The sequence below is a fragment of the Pseudorca crassidens genome, chromosome 13, assembly GCF_039906515.1.
Source record: "Pseudorca crassidens isolate mPseCra1 chromosome 13, mPseCra1.hap1, whole genome shotgun sequence".
Taxonomy (NCBI): domain Eukaryota; kingdom Metazoa; phylum Chordata; class Mammalia; order Artiodactyla; family Delphinidae; genus Pseudorca; species Pseudorca crassidens.
The window spans coordinates 1,909,267-1,929,797 of record NC_090308.1 but is presented as its reverse complement, the minus strand read 5'-3'; the positions used below and the strand labels follow the sequence as shown (position 1 = coordinate 1,929,797).

Sequence of the window (20,531 nt, the reverse complement as noted above, 5' to 3'; positions counted from 1 at the left end):
AGTCTTCATGAGTTAGTAATCATGTGTATTCTATGGGTCTCATCTTGCTTTTAAACCTTTGTCAAGAAACTAATGTTGGTTGGGACCTACTATGAATTGTATACTCATCTGCCATTCACACCTAATGCCAATGGGGATTTTTAATGAGTCAGAAAAACAATAATAACTAACATTGATTTAGAGCCTTCTACATGTCCTGCACCAAACTGTAGGCATTTCATGTATGCTACACACGTTTATTACAAAAACAACACTGCAGGGAGCCCATACTTATTTTTTAGCAATACTAAATTTTCTACGTGTACTTACTTCAGACACCAGCAAACTAATTGCCGGCTTTGCAAACGAATTCTTTGCTCTAAGAGCCAAGTCATTCTTGCTAATAGCATAGTCAGGAATAAAGTTCTTACTGTTATAATTCAGTTGACACTATAGCTGATGACTCGCACGGCATGTGTGGAACTTAGCTGGACAGTTCTGAGCTGTATGGACACCGTGGTGTTCACCACAACAAACAAACAAACAAAATCCCAAAACAAAAAACAACTTGAGTCTATAAAGAAGCACAGGAACTAAAAAGCATAAAGGAACAGAATGTCAGAACACAGATGTCTCGTTTATATACATATGCTTTTCCGCAAGTCACCACATTTTAATTTTGAGAAAGGAGGCTGGAGATCTATTGAAGAATTCATTCCTCCATGGCACTGGCTCAACCCTGCAGGCTTCTCTGCTGAAAAGCCTCCTTATGAAGCTGAACTGTACTAGTGCCGCAGAAAAGAGAGCTGAAGACAGAACCCAGCAGGGATGGTAGAATTCTCGTCTTTCCCAGAAGAGAAGAAATCCAACTGGTGGAGGGAAAAATCATCTCACACTGGAAAAGACAATGACAAAAATAAAGAGCCTTTGTCAAATGTAGCTCACTGTTTTCATCACTTAGCTGTGGTATTTCAGAGATGAAGGTTTTTGTTGCAACACATCACAGATAACACAGGAGATTGACTTCACCTGGCCCAGCACTGCACGGGGGAAATAAATGTCTGCTGGCAGGTGTTCTGCTGCCAAATTTGTTTTTTTTTTTTTTTGGCGGGGGGCGGCGGTGGGGAGGAGAATTAAAGAGAAAACACCTAATGAAATAAATACTCCTAAAATGGACGAAACTTGCTGCTGAAATGAATGTTAGGTCTGCAGAGGCACCGGGACACTCGGAGGCTCTAGCGCTGTGGAAAGGCAGCATCTCCCCGCGCCCGGGGGCACCTCGAGGGACCCCGTCACCTAAGGCTGCAACCTGGTGCTACGAGAAGACGTGTTTTCTGATCCACACGCAGCCAGGAGGCCGCTCCGACCGGACACCGTGGGACCAACACCGACATGGGGGCCCAGCCCCGGGGCGGGGGGAGCCGCAGCGCCACGACAGACGCGCCCCCCCTCGGGAGGAAGGCCCAGCAGACGGGAGTCACCCCAGAGCCCACACGGGCATGGGGCGCTGCGGGGCCCCGTGCGATCAGCGCCCAGAGGGGCTCTGCGAGTCCCAGCCCTGCGGCCTCCACGGCCCAGCGCGCCCAGCCGAACCTGGCCCGCTCGTCTGACCCGGCAGCGCCCGTCCGAACTCCGCCCACTAGCTGGATCCGATACCACCCGTCCCCACACGGTACCATACGAACCCAGCCCGCCCGTCTGAACCCACCGTCCGAACCTGGCCCCCTAGTCGGACCAGTACCGCCCATCCGAACCCCGCCCACCGGTCGGACCTGGTACCGCCCGTCTGAACCCGGTACCGTCCGAACCCGGCCGCCCACCCGTCTGACCCGGTACCGTCCGCTCGAACCCGATACGGTCCGAACCTGGCTCACCAGTCGGACCCGGTACCGACCGTCGGAACCCAGCCCCGCCCAGCGGGCGGCGCGGCGCGCAGGCGGGCGCAGCATCACCTAGCGGAGGCCGGAGGTGCGGGCGCGGGCGCGCGGGCGCGGGGGCGCGCACGGCGGGCGGGGCGGCGGCGCGTGCGGGCGGGCGCTCGGGGCACACACCGGCCGGCGGGCTGACGCGGGGCGGGCAGGCGGCTGCGGCGGGGAGCGGGGCCGGTGGAGGCGGTTGAGGAGCCCGCGGAGCCCGAGAGCTCGAGAGCTGAGGCGGCCGGACGCGGCCGCGGAGCCGGGAGCGCGGAACCGGGCGCGCGGAGCCGGGAGCCGGGAGCGCGGGGCGCCGGCCGGCGGGGCCGAGCCCCGAGCCGGGCCCGCAGACCTAGGCGCGTGGCCCCCCGCCCGACCCCGACCCGGCCCCGACCCCGCGGCGGCCCGGGCGGGCGGGCGAGCGCGGCCGGAGGATGTCGGCGGGCGGCCGCGAGGAGGAGCGGCGGAAGCTGGCCGACATCATCCAGCACTGGAACGCCAACCGGCTGGACCTGTTCGAGATCAGCCAGCCCACCGAGGTACGCAGCCGGCCGGGGTCCCCACCTCCCCGGCGACGCCCTTCCGCCCCCCGGGACCCCCTCCCGCGTCGGCCGCGCCCCCGGACCCGGGGTGGCCGCGCCGGGCGCGGGCGGAGCGCGGTCACCTGTGCCCCGGCGGGGGGGCGGGGGAGGCGGGCGTGGCGGGGACGTCTTTCGCGGGTCTCCCCGCCCGCAGCCGGGGTCGCGGCGCTGGGCCCGGGCCCGCGGACCTTTGTCACCGGTACGCGCGAGCATGTGACCGCGGCCGCCGCGGTGGGTTTGGAACTTGGGGGTTGGCGGCCGGGAGCGTAAAGTAAATATCGGGATAGTTGTTCCAATTGTGCGGCTCTGCTGATAACGCGGCCCGGAATTGAACTCCCGTGGAAAGAAGGTTTCCTCCCATTCGCTGCCTGCGCTCAGGTGGACGGGAGGGCGCCCCTCCCCGCGCCGGCCGTGCGCGCGTCCGCGGTGACCCAGGCTGGAGAGGGGGAGGGGGAGGGGAGGGAGGGGGAGGGGAGGGAGGGGGAGGGGAGGGAGGGGGGAGGAGACCTGGGCTGGGGGAGGGGGCCCGGACCGGGCGGGGGGAAGATCGAGGGAGGGGGTGGGGCAGAGGACCTGGGCTGGGGGTGGGGGTGGGGGACGATCGAGGGAGGGGGAGGGGGGCTGGGCTGGGGGAGGGTGCCCGGACCGGGGGGGGGAGATCGAGGGAGGGGGAGGGACTGGGGGAGGGGCTGGGCGGGGGCGGGGGTGGTGGCTGGTCCTGGGCGTGCTCCTGGAAAAGGAGGAAATCTCTCTTGCTCTCGGCCTGGGACAATGGTAGTTGTTTATAGCAAAGCTGCTGAAAGAGTTCCCAACAGTTAAAAAAAAACAACAAAAAAAATAGGTTTGGTCCCCATCCGCCGGTCTGGGGGAGGTGGGGGATGGGAGTGGAGGTGAGGGTCAGGGAGGGACCCTGAAAACCGATTCATCCCAGCTAGCGCTCAGAGCTGTGCTTGCTTCTCAGGCTGTAGTTGCACAGACTTTAGCCACACGAAATACACCTTACAGAGGATTTACGTCCTCTTAGGAAATTATTTTAATAGCATCTGTTTCTGATTTGTTGTAGTAGGTAGTTCAAAGTTAGTATTATTTACTAAAATGCCAGCTTTTGGGCAGCAATACTGTTTGGCAAATTTGAACATTCTCATGAAATTTAATCCCTATCATTAAACTCCAGTTTATATTTCTGAGTAAACTTGACCTTCACCTTTTCAGCGTCTTGATTTTGCTTGTGGTGGGAAAGATCCATTTCTTCTGTCTTCCTGGGCAGAGCCATTCATCTTACTCCTTAGTTGAATACTAATATAAATTATTAGGTTCAGGTTGCCAGTTTGAACACCGATACTGAGTTACTCCTGATTCACAGCTCATCTTCTCTAATGATTTTATGGGTTAGGTGCTAGTAAGCAAATTGATAATATGTAGTTAAGTGTTCATAGGCTTATTAGCACATCTTTTGAAAGGTGACTGCAGTAATTTGGCCTTCAGGATTATGTTGTCTTTCAGAATAATGAGTTCATTTTTCTTATCTCTGGCTTTAAAAATTCGGATGTAAAATATTATTTTGGTAGATAGTTGTTTTTTTCTGTTTGAATGGACCTATTTATATATATATATTTTTCAGAGATTTCCCAAGTCTGGTTGTGAAAAGGAATATTTTTTCAGTTTAGTAATAGGTAATTCAGTTTACTCTTTGGGATTTTAAATTGCATTGGCATTTTAAAAAATCCTGAATCAAAAACAGATTAGTTAATTGATTTTATTAATTCTATTTTTAAGCACTCGATTGAAACTTTTTCTCTATTTTTTTAGGTATACGAGTAGTTATTAAAGTAAAACTGACCTCTCATTTGGAGAGCTACTCTTTTCCTAGTTATTCTGTGGGTGAAAAGTTGCTGTGCACACGTGTTGAAGCAAAGCAAAAGTTAAAGGACATTTCTGGGGAATGATTATATATTTCATTTAGTAGTTTTTCCTCCCCACGTATATCTGAACATTTCAGTTTTTAGAAATGATTCTCCAGGATTATGTTAGAAAGCTCTTCATAATGAAATAAGTTGGTTTTTTAAAACACCTGTATGTTATTTTCTTAGCTCTTATATTATCTCATACCTAGTTCACACTTCACTTTTTGTTTTCTGGAGAACCTTTGCACACTATTAAGTTTATTGTGGTCTTGGAAGTTTAAGCTTCGCATTTAGCATGTATTTTTCATTATGATGTAGGTAAAAACTAAAGTTAATAATTCTCTAAATCACTATTTCAAGGCCAACAGTTTCGATTTGCTTTATCTAAACTTTGTCGTCTGCAGTTTTTTACTATCTGAGAAATAATGAATTGTTACTCTATTTGTCCATCACAAGTCATTGTTCTTAGTTTTCTACAAGAATGTAACCATTATATTGGCCTTTATTATGGTCAGTAAATGTTGAGCAAATTTACTGCAGAATTTGATTTGTAGGAATATGATTTAAGCCTTATATGTATATATTTGGATAATCTTTTCTTATGTACATACATGAGAGTTTAGTTGTGGTTTGTTTTCTTTTGATTGCTTTTTTGGGGGTTACAGTGGTCAATATCTGTTATCAAATTATATAACTATAGATCATCTGTGATTGGTTTCAGGCAGCCTTGGATAACCACTGATCTGGGGTGTCTGTGTTTAGGAAGATGATAAACTTGGCTTTTTGCGTTACATTCACTTTTAAAGAACATTAGAATATGTTTTGAAATAAACTTGGTTAAGTTTGCTTCATATTCACCTTTGTGTGTTAAAGGGCTTCCAAAGAAAAAGCAAGTTATATTTTATCATTGTGTATTTTTCAACCGCTTCCTCACTCTGGATCCCAGGTCCTTTTGGAATTTAAAATGAGAGTTGATGATCTAAACTTAAAGTTGATGTTTTCTCACCAGGAGATTGATATTAAGCTGAATTAATATCTTGATTACTATGGGAAACTATAACTCATAATAAATGCTTCTGAGAGCTTTTTAGTCCTGTCTGTCCTTTTCTTATTTTTGATGTTAAGTCTTTATTTCCTTTAGGGATTTCTGATTATTTATTATGGCAGAGTTCTTGTTCCTAATCTCATTACCTCCTCAGAAGAGGGCTTCTCTAGTTACCCAAAGGTCTCCGTGTTGTTTTTTGGTGTTCTGTTGTTTAACTTATCCCAATTTTGTTATTATAGCCGTTGGTTTGTCTGAATCCCTCTCTGATTGCATGAAGGCAGGAGCTTAGAGTTTTATTGTTTTAAACAGTTTTATGGCTGTCACATGGTAGGTGCTCAGTAAATATTTTGTGGAAAGAATACTGAATATGGCTTCCTTCGTGTGTACCTTTATTCTTGACAAAATAAGATACATGCTTTTTTAAAACTTAGTGAAATTGTCTTTTAGGATCTTAAAGATTTATCTTTTCAAGTCTTATTCTTTTGCATAAAGTTTACACCTAAATGCAAAAACCATGCTAGGTAGTTGACCACTTCATGAGACATTTCTTAAAGTCATTTGTTTTATTACTTATTGAATTCATTGCCTTTATTTTGCATTGATGGGAAAAAAAGTAACCTAGAATTTGTGTGGATACCCATATATTCTTTATTAAAGGTAAATATGTTCTAGTTTAATATTCTGATTAATCTTGAGAAGTAATGTGGTGATTCATGTTACCCAGAGGTGTGTGTAAAAAATAACTTGAAGTTTGTCAGCGGAGGTGGAGTAGGCAGTCTTCAGATGAAGTAGTAGTAATTGCATAATTTAGAGCTAAATCTCTATTTCAGACTAATGCTTAGGTTGTAACTATGCTTTATCATACAACTTAACTATATTTGAAACTAGTTTGAAAACAACAGTTGTATTATTAAACGTTGGTACGTTAGAAGGTCTGTATTTCTGGTGAGTAATGTATAACGAGATAGGCAGTTGCCAGTGATGTGTTTTTAGTATTTATAGGTATCTCTGCTCCTTTTAAAAAAATCTTTAGGGCTTCCCTAGTGGCGCAGTGGTTGAGAGTTCACCTGCCGATGCAGGGGATGCAGGGGACACGGGTTCGTGCCCCGGTCCGGGAAGATCCCACATGCCGCGGAGCGGCTGGGCCCGTGAGTCATGGCCGCTGAGCCTGCGCGTCCGGAGCCTGTGCTCCGCAACGGGAGAGGCCACAACAGTGAGAGGCCTGCGTACCGCAAAAAAAAAAACTTTACTTTTTTTTCCTGTAATAATTGGTCGCAGTTTATGTTTGTGGGTGTGTGCTTGTGGGTATGAGATCTAGGCTCTGTGTCACGTTGTTTCCTTACCTTGTAACTGAAGCGGCATCTTGACTAGCTTCACTTTGCTGTGCTCCTGACAATGAAAAATAATTTTACTTTATGCAATTTATAGACTTCATGGAATGTAAGTGTTGTAAGTGTAGGCTTTTCTAGAACTATCAATTTTTGATTGTGGTTAATAGTAGAATAGCAAAAGTGGTTCTTTCATATTCATGAAAAAATTTGATTTGCAGAAGATCAGGATATGGTACCAAGTTGGTGGGGTGTTTAAGAGAACAAGGTTTAGGGTTATGTCATTAAGGATTTAATTGAGCAGTTGTAGTGTATAAAGCATTATTATTAGTGGTTGGTCATTATTCTGGTGGCGTAGATTAATTTGTTTATAAACAGTTTTACCAGACTTGAACGTGGGTGTAATATCAGAAAATGCTAATAAATAATATAGCAGTTATTTGGATATTAGCTTGCTTTCCTTTATTATACATAAAATGTATATATGGATAATATTTATGGAAATTAAACTGACCTCTTAATTGAACATTATTTTCAGGTTAGGTAGAGTCTGCTGATTTTGGTTCAGAATTTTGCTGTTGCTATTAGCTTCCTGGCTGACTGTATTTTGGATACGCTCGTTCACCTTGACGATGCCTAGTTCGGTGACCTATACTTACGTTTGTAAGTTAGATACTAAGCAGTGAGCCAGATCCCACAGACCCCACTTACCAGGTCTGGGCGTGTCCCAGGCGTTGGCTGACACTGACAGGCTGGCAGGCCCTGGGAATCCATTGGTGGCTCCCAGTCAGGGCCCCACAGGTATGAGGTGACGGTAGGTGTGGGCGTGCTGTCAAGGTGGACCATCTTTACGCAGGAGCTGTGCACGAGCTGGAGCTTTTCCTTATATTTGGGGTCATGGATGGGGTCTAAATAAAGCAGGCTGAGGGCTGGTGGGGGGGTATTGGCTTGTCTGTCTCAAGTCCTCTGGTTGAGATTTTGTTCTACAACAATAAAAATACAAAAGCTCACTTACCATTTTGGCGTAGGTGATTGGCCAGAACCATCATACATGTGATTCAGAAAGCGAACGTGCTTTATAAAGTTTAAGTACACAGAGAAGTATCAGGAGTTCACGTGGAAGCCGGGAAAGTATTTTCCCAGTATCAGTGGACCCCAGACAATAAGGACGATCTGGAGTTTATACTGGCAGTTTTACGATTGTGTGTCATGAATGAAATTATTTACAGGAACCGAGATTGAATAGTTTACGATGACTGGAAAATAGCCAAAATTTCTGTGTTTTCACTCAAAAGAAGTTTAATGTTAAGGAAGAAGTCAGTTGTGTCACTTACAGAAAGTAAGGTGTGAACTTCTGTCGCTGTTTGCGTCGTCGTGTTTTTAGGTTGGATACACACAGCACGCTTTGCTTTCTCAGGGCGGTCACTGCGTCATAGTTGGGTTGACCTGTGGAGCACTGCTGTGACGACTGATCACACCAGGATGACAGGCGTGAGGGAGGTTCACTCTTCGGCGTGAACAAGATGAACTTGCTTAAATTGTTTGTTTTTTCCATTCCCTGACTTTACTAGTGCTGTTCGTGCCCATTTGATCTCGGCACGCTGGACAGGATCATTCACTTCTTTGTGTTTTTAAAGAAAGCCATTTTCCATTTCGGTTGGACGGAGTAAACTGGAGGAGGACATGTCACTGTTGAATCTGGTTCTGCTACTGTCGGGCAGTACAAACAGTGGGACAGGTGCTTCCAAAGGAGAAGTCTCGCCTAGCTTCCTAAAACTCCCCCTGAGAGTTTCACTGTTATTCAGAGTAGAAGAGAGTTTGACCCCCAAAAATAGGACCCAAGAAAAAAATGCTCATTCGTTACTATTGTTTGGGTATTTTATTGGTTAAGAGCAGTCTAGCTGGTGTGTTTTATTCTGAATCATAGCTTACAGTTCTCTGTTGCTTGATTTCACACATGTTCTGTTAAAGGAAAATCAGACTTTGGTTTTGGCAAATTTAAACCATTTGTTCCTTTAAAGAATGTACCCTCTCTCTCTTTTTTTTTTTTTTTTGCGGTACGCGGGCCTCTCACCGTTGCGGCCTCTCCCGTTGCGGAGCACAGACTCCGGACGCGCAGGCTCAGCGGCCATGGCTCACGGGCCCAGCCGCTCTGTGGCGTGTGGGATCCTCCCGGACCGGGGCACGAACCCGTGTCCCCTGCATCGGCAGGCGGACTCTCAACCGCTGCGCCACCAGGGAAGCCCCAACAATGTACCTTCTCTTTACCCTTGTTTGCTAATAGTGGTACTTTCCATGGTGACTTACTTATTATACTTTCTATTTCCTGATTTTTGCAGGAGAACTAACAGAATTTCTATCTTATAATTTCTTTTTGTGCTGCTGTTACCAGCTTTTGGTACTGAGGCTGGAGGTTGCCAGTTTTCTCCCCTCTTGCTTTGAATCTGGTCTAGTTCCATATGTTGAGTAGAGAAAATGAAACGTGAGCAGCAATACAGTCACCGTTGGACATGGTCAGATGTTTAAAAACCAGGGTATTCTTAACATGCGTGACTCTTCCTGTATTCATACTTGGTATAAAATGTGTGCCTTGGGAAGGTGTCTTTCAAATACATTATTTTTAGGTAGGTATTGATATTATCTGAATAAATTTCTGAGTGCTCCAGACTTGTAGAGAAATGCTTCTGAAATCTACCGTGGTTTGCCGTGAGTTTACGATAAACCGCGATTTTACATGAGCTCCTTAATGGGCTCTTAGTTTACGCTACATTAGATTTTTCACTTTAATGAATTTTTGTGTTGGCAAGTACTTGGGGGGATTATTGGGGGGATTATTTTTAAGAGACATTGGTAATAAAAGTAAGAATCAGTTATATGAAGATTTCTGGTTTGAACCTAAGTATTTTCACTTCTGGTACACAGTTCTCCTTTGGAAGATTGCTTTAAGTATTTTTCATATTCTGTTACATTAAGCTCCATTTGTCTGCTTTGCACTTGGAGTGGGTCTTGTACGCATGCGTGGTTTTGCGCCGGCATGCATTGACCGTTTGGAAAATACTGGTTCACTGAGCTGTGTGGGTTTTCCACACGTTGGTAAATTTCTTTAAACAATATAAAACGATCCCATTGTTAATATCATCACTGACTAGAAAACTCTTAAGTACTGGGAAGCTCTCAAGCTCAGTGGTGGAGACACATTTTCAAAACGCCTAGTGTTCTGTCAAAGCTCAGATTCTATTGCCGGCAGCCCTGCCACAGCAGCACTTGAAGGAAGGGGCTCTCGCTTCGTTTGTTCCTGAGGAAAGGCCCCCACATCCACACCCGAATAACTGTAGTTTGTCAGCAGCTCTTCCAGGTGGGAGTGGTGTTCCGTGAAAAAAGCGGCTCGCTCAGCGCGCAGCGTTTACGCGGTCGCACGCGCGCTTTTTCTTGAGAGAGCCGTCGGACTCTGATAAATGGAACTTCTCTATGTGCACTTCGTATTTTGGCAAATAGAATATTGAACAGATATACTCAAGAGCCCAAGTGAAACTGGCCTTTTTATAGGTGTGAATGAATAGCAGTGAGAAATACGTGGGCCATTAGTCCAGTTTGCTGCTGCTGCCTCGATTTGTGGTAACGTGCTGTCAGATTTACCTGTCATTACTTTGTACCGTCAGTTTAAATGCCAACGTGGTGAGAGAGGCTGATACTGCCTGAGTATTCGTAGGAAAAGAGTTTTGACCTCCCAGTTGACCTGAGAGGGTCTGAGGGGGGACCCCAGGGATTCCTGGATTACAGTTTGTGAGCTGCTACCTAGAATACTTAGTGATTGGTTTTAAGAGTTTTGGTTTGGGCTGATTTTTAAAATATATTCTCAGGTGGATATTAAAGTCTGTATTCATGGTATTTTCCAACTAGGGCTATAAAATTAACATGTAACATTTAAAGTGTGAACATAAGACTCATTATGATAGAAAGGTATATTTTAACATATATTAATTTATTTGACATATATATTTGCTTAATTTTTGTTTATAAATACCTATTTTAATTCTTAGTTATCAGTAATAAGATGCAAGCATTTTTACATTTTTGCTGTTGAAGGGTACTGGCCATAACCCAGCTAAAGCAGTGACTGTGAAGTTTTATTACTCTGATTCACTCAGGCTGTGACCTGGGCCACTCCCTCCTGGGCCGGAACAGTGGCAGGTAGCGTGGTTGGTGGGTGTGTCGTTGACGTGGGCTCATGTCTTCAGGTGCTTGTCTGCCCTTTCCAGTCTCTCCTTCCCAAACATCAGCTCTGCATTATGCCAACCACTGACTGTGTAAGGATGTTTTTTTGTTGTTGTTTTTAAATTTTATTTTATCTATTTATATTTGGCTGCGTCGGGTCTTCGTTGCTGCGCGCGGGCTTTCTCTGGTTGTGGCGAGCGGGGGCTACTCTTCGTTCCTGTGCAGGGCTTCTCATTGCAGTGGCTTCATTTGTTGCACAGCACGGGCTCTAGGTGCGCGGGCTCAGTAGTTGTGGCTCGCAGGCTCAGCAGTTGTGGCTCGCGGGCTCTAGAGCGCAGGCTCAGTAGTTGTGGCTCACGGGCTTAGTTGCTCCACGGCACGTGGGATCTTCCCGCACCAGGGCTCGAACCCATGTCCCCTGCATTGGCAGGTGGATTCTTTACCACTGCGCCACCAGGGAATCCCATAAAGATGTTTTTTTCCTACTGTTTTTAACCAACAAACAGTTTGTATTTTCCCTTAGCTTTAATATATCTCCTGAGAGAGAGACAGACAACACAGGTAGTATTTATATTTTAAAACTCGCCATGCACGATATGGAATTGTAATGCTTATAAATAATAGGTGAACATATTACTTTTTAAAATGCATATGGTAAAAACAAAATATTAGAATACTGAATTTGTGTTAAAGATTAGCAACACTTAAGATTAATGTAGCTACTCAGTGGCAGCTTTTTTTGCAGCAGATATGTTGTGTTCTTCATTCATGGCTAGGTGTAAGTTCATTTTGAAACTTTGGTGACCATTTCCTTTCTACTGATAGTATTACTGAATTATTTTGATGGTGCACTGTTTTTAACCACTTAGTGAGACATGTTTATTAATAGACATCTTGTTTTAATTTACCAGAGTAATAAAATACAGATAAGAAATCTGAATTGCTGAATAAGTGAATTTGTGAATGATTCCTTTGTAGATCAGCTGAGCTCTGCTTCTTCAGAGGAGGAGCCTACCCAGAGCGCCAGGGACAGTGTTTTCACCACATTTCATATTTAGGACCTCGAATATTTTGAAATGTGTTTTTAATTCTAGTTTGGCAAAGGTGACCTTGTTGAGTTCATAGTACAGTTAAGGTGTTTTTGTGCCAAGCTTGATTTCGGGTTTTAAAAATAATTTTTTATTACCTTCATGAAATTGTTATTTTGGGAATATCAGGGACAGTAAAATTAAGACCAGTGAATCTGGAAAAGCACTAAAAAGCCTTTATGATGTTCTTTTATGGTTTACTTTTGAAGTGTATTCTTGAAAATGTTGTTAGACATCAGGAGTTAATGCATTTGCTTTTTTTCTGTTATGGAGATTATGTGCTTATTTTAGAATATTTGGAAGCACTTGAAGTATACATGTATGTTTAGTTGCATTTGGTTATTGATTATTTGCATTTTAACCAGTACTGAATCATGTTATGTTATTCATCATGTTATTTAGATTATCTAATCAGCCAGGTCTGTCAGGAATCCAGTTTTTAAAAGCTTCGTAGGTTATTCTGATAACAGTTATAATACTTAACATTCCGTGACTGTATAGTGTCTGTACGCATGGTGTTAGTGTAAATGCTTTGCATGTATTCCCTCTTAGTTTTTACAGCAGTCCTGTGAGGTGGGTACTTTTGCTAGAGTCTCATTTTGGTTGAAGAAACCAAGGCACAGGGAGGTCAAATAACTTGCTCAAGGGCATAGAACTGGTAAAGCTGGGAGCAGTGATCGGAACCCGGGTAGTCTGGCTCTAGAGCCTTCCTGTAACCACGATGAGAACTTGGAGAGTTAAGATCACTGCAGTTTAGAAACGGAACAATTTAGAGCTTAATTTTAAGGAAGAACCACAGTGCATGCGTATCTTACATATACATGAGTGTATGGATTTTCATCTTGACTTTTTAAAGCCCTATTATATCGTTTATCTTGGAGGCAGGTGATTCTGTGTTTTGTAGTCAACGTGGTGCAGCCGTATTTTATTTTCTAACTGTACGCAGACTGTTGGATACCTTGTATCTTGCACAGTAGCCAAGAATTTGGTAGCTTCGCTGATAGCCTTCCTGTGCCCGAGGGAAGGAGAGTTAGGCCCTGCCTCCCTGAGGTTCCGGGCGCTCTTCTGGCAGCAGGGCGGTGATTGGAGTCCAGCCGTCTGCCCACCCCGGTGTACTTCGTCCCCTTTCCTCTTGATGGCCTCCTTCACTGCCTTTCTTCCAGACTTTACTCTGGATCTGGCTGTGGCCCTGGCCCTTTCCTGGTCTGTGCCTCAAATGAAATGACAAGCAAAACTGCTGGGGCTCAGTTAATTTAACTTCATGAAGTGTTGTTTACATATTACCTAGCAATTTCCCCCCAGGTGACATTGGAGTTTCAACAGAGTCTTCCAGAGCTAATTCCTTGTTGGTTACTGACGATTCTAACTAAGGTCTACTGAGTAAATATTTGCCTTTCCCAAACTGGAAGGGAGAATTACAGGCAAAAACGGCGGTTTTGGAGAACAGTATAGTGGACCTTCGAGATCATACTCACTTCTCTGTCATGAGCCTACGTTTTCTCTTCTTGAAAGAAATGGTAAAGCGTGGAGGAAGTTTCTCGGTGGGAAGTTAAGTGTACTTTTCTTTTATGAGCCAAGGGCTGAGTATTTGATTATGGGAACCACACGTTAGCATACCCAATTTGTGATGACAGCAGACTAAGTGTACTCGCTAAACTAGCGTTACAGGGTGATTAGATGCATGTAACTTCACGTTGTCACCCATCATATTTTCCTTACTTGTATCAGTTTGATGTTGCATTTGCCTTTAGATGCTGTGGTTCATATTCTAGCATAAAATATAATTTGACTTTAAAGTTATCATTAATTTTTTTTAACTGAGTGGCGCCTAAACTATTAAATATTACTTGTCTGTGGTTTGCACAGCTTCTGAACACGTTTCCGGTGCTTCAGGAATGTTTCCATTTTATTGGGGTAATGACGCTTGTAGACATTTTATCTTTAGTGTAGTTACAGACGCATGGGATTGGTGTCAACAGCTCGATTCTTGAAAAACATTACAGACTTTATGTTAAGTACAGTGATAATTCTTGTTTGCTTCTATGAACGTGTGAGCAAGGATTTTGGAAATGGTTATGCACTTACTTCAGGGCCTGAGTGCTGTGAGAAATTGCTTCTGTGGCATATCTGTTTTTGTTTCTTTTTCTAGTGGCTTAGCCCTGTTAAAACTATGGCATTTAAACACTTCTCTTGGGTTTGTCATAGGCTAGTGCAGTGTTCATTCATTCAGACTAATATTTATTGAGTGCCTCCATGTTTTAGGCTTTGTTTATAGGGCCTGGGCCTACACGAGAGAAAGCTGAACTGCTCTATCTGAGGGAGGGAAGGGAAACAAGACTCGGAATAATGGCCCCATTGTGCCCTAAGAAGAAAGCTTAAGGCGCTGTGGCCCGCAGTGCCGACAGCGCCTGGGCCTGAGGTAGAGCCCTGGCCCTCCCACGCGGTTCCCGTGACCCTCTCTGCTGCCGCATATCCATGGGCGCTCACTCAGTGGTCACCTACTGCGTGCCAGTCGCTGCGTAAGTGCTGAGCCTGCAAAGCTTAGTGGACCCCGATCCTTTTCTCACGTAGCTCCCGTCCTAGTGTGGCAGGTAGACTGAAGGGCACGGCGGTAGTGTGGTGAGTGCTCCGCTGGGATGCTGAGGGGCAGGGGCCTCCTCATAGACTGTTGACATGGGTCTTGAGATGATGGGGGATTTTCCCTGTGGATCGGGGGAGGGTGTTCCTGGCAAAGAGCGTTACTAGTGCAGCAAATATGTGTTCATCTGATACCTGTGGGGCGGCGGTGGTCAAGGGAGACATCTGTGTGCTGGTTTGGAGGAGTCAGGGGAGCACGTGGGGGCCGGGGGAGTACGTGGGTGGGCACAGTAAACAGGTGTGGAGGCCGGGGGAGCACGTAGGGGCCAGGGGAGCACGTGGGTGGGCACAGTAAATAGCTGTGGAGGCCCGGGGAGCACGTGGGTGGGTACAGTAAACAGGTGTGGAGACCGGGGGAGCACCTGGGGGCCGGGGAGCACGTGGGGACCAGGGGAGCACGTGGGCACTGCACCTCCCCTAGAGGGCAGGTCAGCAAAGCTTCACTGAGTTCATTTTAGGAAATGTTTACTCTGAGTCCTGAGGAATTTGTAGAAAAGGTGGAAAACTTATTTAAAAGTATTCAATCTGGTTGAATCTCTTTTTGCGCCCGTGAACATGCAGGTGCGTTGGTGACCTGCAGGCTGGCTTGTTCCTCAGTACTTTCTGCTCCTCCCTGAAAGAGGATCGTAGGGCTTTGCCTTCTTGGCACCAGGCTTGACCACGTGGCTTGCTTTGGCCAGTGACACGCCACTCTGAGCAGCAGCTTTAGGTCCCAGATGCACGCTTCTGTTACTGCTCTTCCCTCCTCCATGAATTAGTGTGTCCCAGGCTGGGGCTGATGAAGAAGCCTGGTGGAACAGAGTGATCGCGCGAGAGAAATGGAACTTTGGAGTTGTGGCCCCTGAGCTCTTGAGTTCATTTGTTTTTGCAGCATGGCCTAGTGTGTGTCCGTGTGTGTCTGGATGTATGAGTGTGCTCGCTGGCCTGTCTGGGCCAAGGTGCCAGCTGCTGGCTATGGAGCTGCAGGTGTTAACAGGGCTGGTTTCTTGCGGGCCTTGTAAGCCAAGGTGAGAATGCTGCAGATGAAAGAAGGCGATGAAGTTTGCAGTTGAGCGCACCTGGCCTCGCTGGCGTCAGAGTCTACGGGGCAAGGGGAGAGCGGGCCTGGAGGCAGGAGGCTGACGGGGTTTACGGCAGGTGTGTCTGTGGGATCAAGGCCGCAGTTCACGTGGAAGGAGAGGATGAAACCTGAGGAGGTACAGTTGGGACTTGGAGAGTGGCAAGGAGATTGTTGAAGAGAAAAAGTTGTCCAGGATCATCTCAGGTTTGTACTTAGCTACTAGGTAGGTGGTGGTACCCTTAGGCGGAGTTAAAAAAAAAAATACAAGTGGTAGATTAGATTTGGGTGGGGAAGTAAAAAGTTGTCTTTGAGATGTATTGAATGTGAGGTGCTTATGAATGTCTGGGTAGAAGTTTCCTACATAGACAGCTAAGAGGAAGGGGACCGGGGGAGAAGGGTGTGGCTGGAAGGTAGCCAAGGCTGGGTGAGCTTCAGGAGAGAAAGGACCTAGGTCGGAAAGCTTGACAACCAAACTCTCTGAGGTCGAGCGTACGGAAAGCCGGAGGCCATCCAAGTCCAGTACAGAAGAGCATGTTGCTGTCCAGCCGGGGGAAGGTTTGGAGCGAAGGTGTCTCGTGCTGAGCTTTCTGTTCTGTGATCTGCAGCCACGTTGTAACTCATCTCGTCCCTGCCTTCTTGCTTCCAATCCTCCTGGCCTGCTAAACTGCTTTTCTCGAGGTAGCCTTGGTTTCCTAATTGCCAGAACCAGTTGCCCATTGCAGGCCCACAGAAAACTTTATTTGCCCCCCCTTTTTCTTTGCAGTGGTATTTGTGCATTTTCACCTTCCCTGATTTCCCCTGGGTGACTCCATTTGGCTCTTCTTTCTTGGCGTTGTAAGTATTTTAACGTTGGACTCTATCCTCTACTTATTTTTTTTTTTAACATGTACAAACACCTCTTTTTAATAAATTTATTTTATTTATTTATTTATTTTACTTATTTATTTTTGGCTGCGTTGGGTCTCCATAGCTGCGTGCGGGCTTTCTAGTTGCGGTGAGCGGGGGCTGCTCTTCGTTGCGGTGGGCCGGCTTCTCATTGCGGTGGCTTCTCTTGTAGCGGAGCACGGGCTCTAGGCGTGCGGGCTCAGTAGTTGTGGCTCGCGGGCTCTAGAGCGCAAGCTCAGTAGTTGTGGTGCACGGGCTTAGTTGCTCCGCGGCATGTGGGATCTTCCTGGATCAGGGCTTGAACCCGTGTCCCCTGCATTGGCAGGCGGAGTCTCAACCACTGCGCCACCAGGGAAGCCCTCCTTATTTCTGTAATTCAGAAAAGACCTGTAATTAAGTATGGGACCATTATCCTGAGGTCTAGCGGGCAGGTTGGTGTGGAGCGGAGCTGACTCAGCACATTTACTTAAGACATTGACTGTAGACGGTGCGCTTGCGTGGATACGGGCACACGTTGCTTGTGTTGCTGGGTCATGGGAGCCGCGGGGCGGTGGTTCGTGGGAGGGCTGGTGTCCTGGTGGCCGCTTCCCCTGTGCCGCCTTCTCTCCTCCTCTCCTGCGCCGCGCGTGTCTCGGAGTTGCTGTGGGGTCTCTGCAAGAAGACGGGGGCCTGGCGTGCTTTTTCGCTAGGAATTAGGGAATTTCCGAAACACGCGTAGCTCGTTGCAGAGACTAACGACTCGACAGCACATCGTAAGAAAGGATAGATTCTTTCCAGAAAAACGCCGCTGCTTTTTACCTAGAGCTGTGATCTCTAGTTAGAACCTTCTGTGGTTACATTTTGTTGACGGTTCAGTGTCTGACTGGCCCCAGGAGCAGAACCTCCTTGCGATAGTGGCTGTTGAAGAATTAAAATTAAGTAAGACTTTTAGGTGAGTAGTAACTGACTTATTTTTACTCAAAAGGAAGCTATAGACACCTTTATAACACCTATATAAAATTCTCTTAATTTTTGATAGCTATGTAATTAATATTCCGCGTACTAGTCATACTATTCACGCTCTGCAATACAGTGTTTCAGTAATGCTCCTGTGAACATTTTGCGAACATCTCTTTCTGTAGTCGTATTTCTATAAACTAGATTTCCAAAAGCAGAATTTACATCACAGAACATTTTGATAGACTTTGCCAAATTCTTACCTTAAAAGGCTGTTGCAGTTCATACCCCCATGGTTGTGGGTATGACCCTTTACCTAACGCTGTATATTGAGAACCAGTTTTTCAGTCTGACAGTTAAAAGGTCATCGGTTTCAAACTTCACATTTCCTTGTTCATTGTTCAGGTGGAGCGTCTTTCATGAAGTCACTGGCCATTATACTTTTTAGGTGAAGTATCCCTTTTTCTGTGGCGATGTTTGTTTTAATCTTTTCAATTTGTACAAATGCGTATTGATGTTTTACCCCGTATTAAAAACATTTTTTTTACTTAGTCATTTTGGTCTTCTAATTTTATATCCGTAAGTGAATGTATTTTACTGCTCATTTCTTTCTTTGTTTTTATGTACTTGAAAAGTAGCTAAAAGATCAAGGGAGCACCTGTTTTTAAAATTGTCGCTATCTTAGCTTGAGTTACAGCTGAGAGCTTCTCTCTCTTTCCTTTTACATTTAGTAATTACCATATTTTGTAAGCGTGTGGACGGCCTTTCTTTCTTAGATCAGGCTCAACTCTATTAAATCTGCACCACCAGACTTTATAGTATCAGAAGGAGGCTTACACATAGATGGGTTTGTTTCGAAGGTCTTTAAATGTTGAACTAGTTTGGAGTTTTGCTTTATGTCCCTAGTTTTCAATATAACTATAAAATGCTAAATTAATTTTACTTTAATGATTTTATTTATTTCTGCATTGAGAGGATTCTCAGAATGAACTTTAGGGGTATGTTTTTCCTTTTTAGCAGTAAATGACCTTAAAACCTTTTCCAAAAACCAGAATATGAACTTTAGAAGTTCAAAGCTAAGTCATGAGCTTTGCAGAAATTAGCTTTATTGTTAGTTGTAAATAGTTAAGGTTATCTGACTACTTAAAACTTCTCATTGATTTGATTTGTTTTAGTGATATGGTATGTATATTTTTCAATTTATGTTATTTCTATAAATATCACAGTAAAGAAATTAATATGTTAAAAAACGATGATTAGCATTAAAAAAAACCAGGTGGTTTTGTTTCCTGGTGTTATCTTTTAGAATCTTCTATGTGATTTGGGGGAGAGGTAGCGTATTGGATGCCTAGTAAATGGCATTTTCAGGGGAATCACTCATTGTAAAAGTCATCCTTAGAACTGCGTGTGTGTGTGTACCAAATGTTGTTTAACTCTGCCGAGCGATTCTGTCTTGTTAAGACAGTCAGTAATTACATGATTATTTTGCTGGTTTGGTTATTTGGTTGATGTGAACAGCCACCTATAAAAGAAGAAAACCGTGAAGTACAGCTGTACTTTGCTATCAGTTTAAATTGTCTGATTTTAAAGATGAAAGTTAAATTTTAGAACTTTGTCATTGCTTTTCACCCTAAGTTGCTCAACCCTCGACCTCACCCAAACCAGTGACCTTCAAACCGCCAGATGCGTCACCACCTCGCGCCCCTCTGACTTGCCCCCCCCGCCCAACTCCATCTGCACTTGGCCTCCGGGTCTGGTCAGCTCTCCTTTGCCGCGGGGAGGAGCGCCCAGGTCTGGCTGTGACCTCCCCTCTGCCCCACAGGAGCTCTTTCCTTCTCAGGGCTTCAGGTGCCGGCACGGCCCAGTTTGTATCTGCAGGTGTGGTCACTGCCCAGAAGGGACGTGTCCGGCCCCAGTGCTGACTCCCCACTCCGCGCACACCTGCATCCCCTGCGGCCTCCCCGCCTGAGCACCAGCTGGCCCTCCGCTTGGCTCTCACCTTGCGCCCCGGCCTTGCCCCCGTTCCAGCTCGCAGACCTCCCGTTCCATCAGCCGCGGCAGAACCTGGCTGCTCTGCCTTCCAGGCATCATCATCGTCTCGCCTGTCCTCGGCATCCCCGCTGCCTGCTGCTGGCCCAGTCCAGGAGGGCCTCCTCCCTCACCTGGGCTGCTCCAGTAACCTCTTGCTTTTTCTTTTTCCCTCCCGTTGTCTACCTTTGCCCCCCTCACAGTCTGTTTCCCATGCAGAGATACACTTCTAAACCTTAAGTTAATAATACAGTTTTCTGTTCAGGCTCTCAAGTGGCTTTACTGTTACTCGGAGTGTAGCTCAGCCTCCAAAGCCCAGCACGATGCTGTTTTCTGAGAAGGTCTAATGCTGCATTTTCCCGTCTCATTCTGCTCTAGCAGCAGTGGTCTCGCCGTTTCTCAGATGTGCCCACCAGGCTTCTGCTTGGGGTCTTGCTCTCGTTTTCTCTGCTGGGAATGTTCCTTCCCTACAGCTCAGCTTTTGTTCAAGTCCCCCTTCCACTTATATCCCCCAGTGACTTTTGGTCCCTCTGCCTTACTTAATTCTTGTATCACCATCTGTCATTGTTGTGATCTCCTCCTGTTCGATTCTAAGTTCCGTGAGAACAGAGACGGTTTTGTTTGTTATTCTTCCCCCATCGCCTAGAGTTCGGGGACAAGAAGAGGAGGAGGGGGTGATCATGGTGATGATTTAACTGGAGATAAAAATGTTCTACCCCCTAGGCTTAAGGTCTGTTCTGAGTCTTTTTCGGTTACTAAATTACAGTTTTCATTTCTTTTTGAAACGTTTATTATAGATTGTTATTCCCGTGTTACTGAATATTTACATTTTTAATACAGCGTAAAAACGTTACTGTGAAGTGAGCTTTACCTTTGAACTGGCTGATGTCCCAGCTTTGGAAATCTGACCTGTGGTGATGGTTTTTATTTTG

At 45.8% G+C, this 20,531-nt stretch overlaps 1 protein-coding gene and 1 long non-coding RNA gene across 18 annotated transcripts in view; one reads left to right on the top strand and one right to left on the bottom strand.

Annotated features, from left to right (window-relative positions):
• Positions 1 to 613: 613 nt before the first annotated feature.
• Positions 614 to 1,979, bottom strand: LOC137204340 (uncharacterized). 2 transcript variants are annotated; one of them, XR_010933551.1, is made up of 2 exons: positions 1,845 to 1,979; positions 614 to 874 (listed from the first exon to the last, which is right to left on the bottom strand). It is a non-coding gene; the product is annotated as an uncharacterized lncRNA (long non-coding RNA). The 2 variants fall into 2 exon arrangements; XR_010933550.1 differs by having other exon boundaries at positions 1,854 to 1,970.
• A 278-nt stretch (positions 1,980 to 2,257) lies between these two features.
• AFDN (afadin, adherens junction formation factor) overlaps positions 2,258 to 20,531 on the top strand; it is a 139,633-nt gene continuing 121,359 nt past the window's right edge. For 7 of the 16 annotated variants that reach the window (XM_067701541.1, XM_067701528.1, XM_067701540.1 and 4 more), the window contains exon 1: positions 2,260 to 2,431. In XM_067701541.1, coding sequence (XP_067557642.1) covers positions 2,327 to 2,431 — 105 coding nt within the window. In that variant the 5' untranslated portion in view covers positions 2,260 to 2,326. Of the gene's footprint in view, positions 2,432 to 20,531 lie in introns of all 16 variants that reach the window. The other 9 variants (XM_067701539.1, XM_067701526.1, XM_067701536.1 and 6 more) reach the window with 4 other exon arrangements.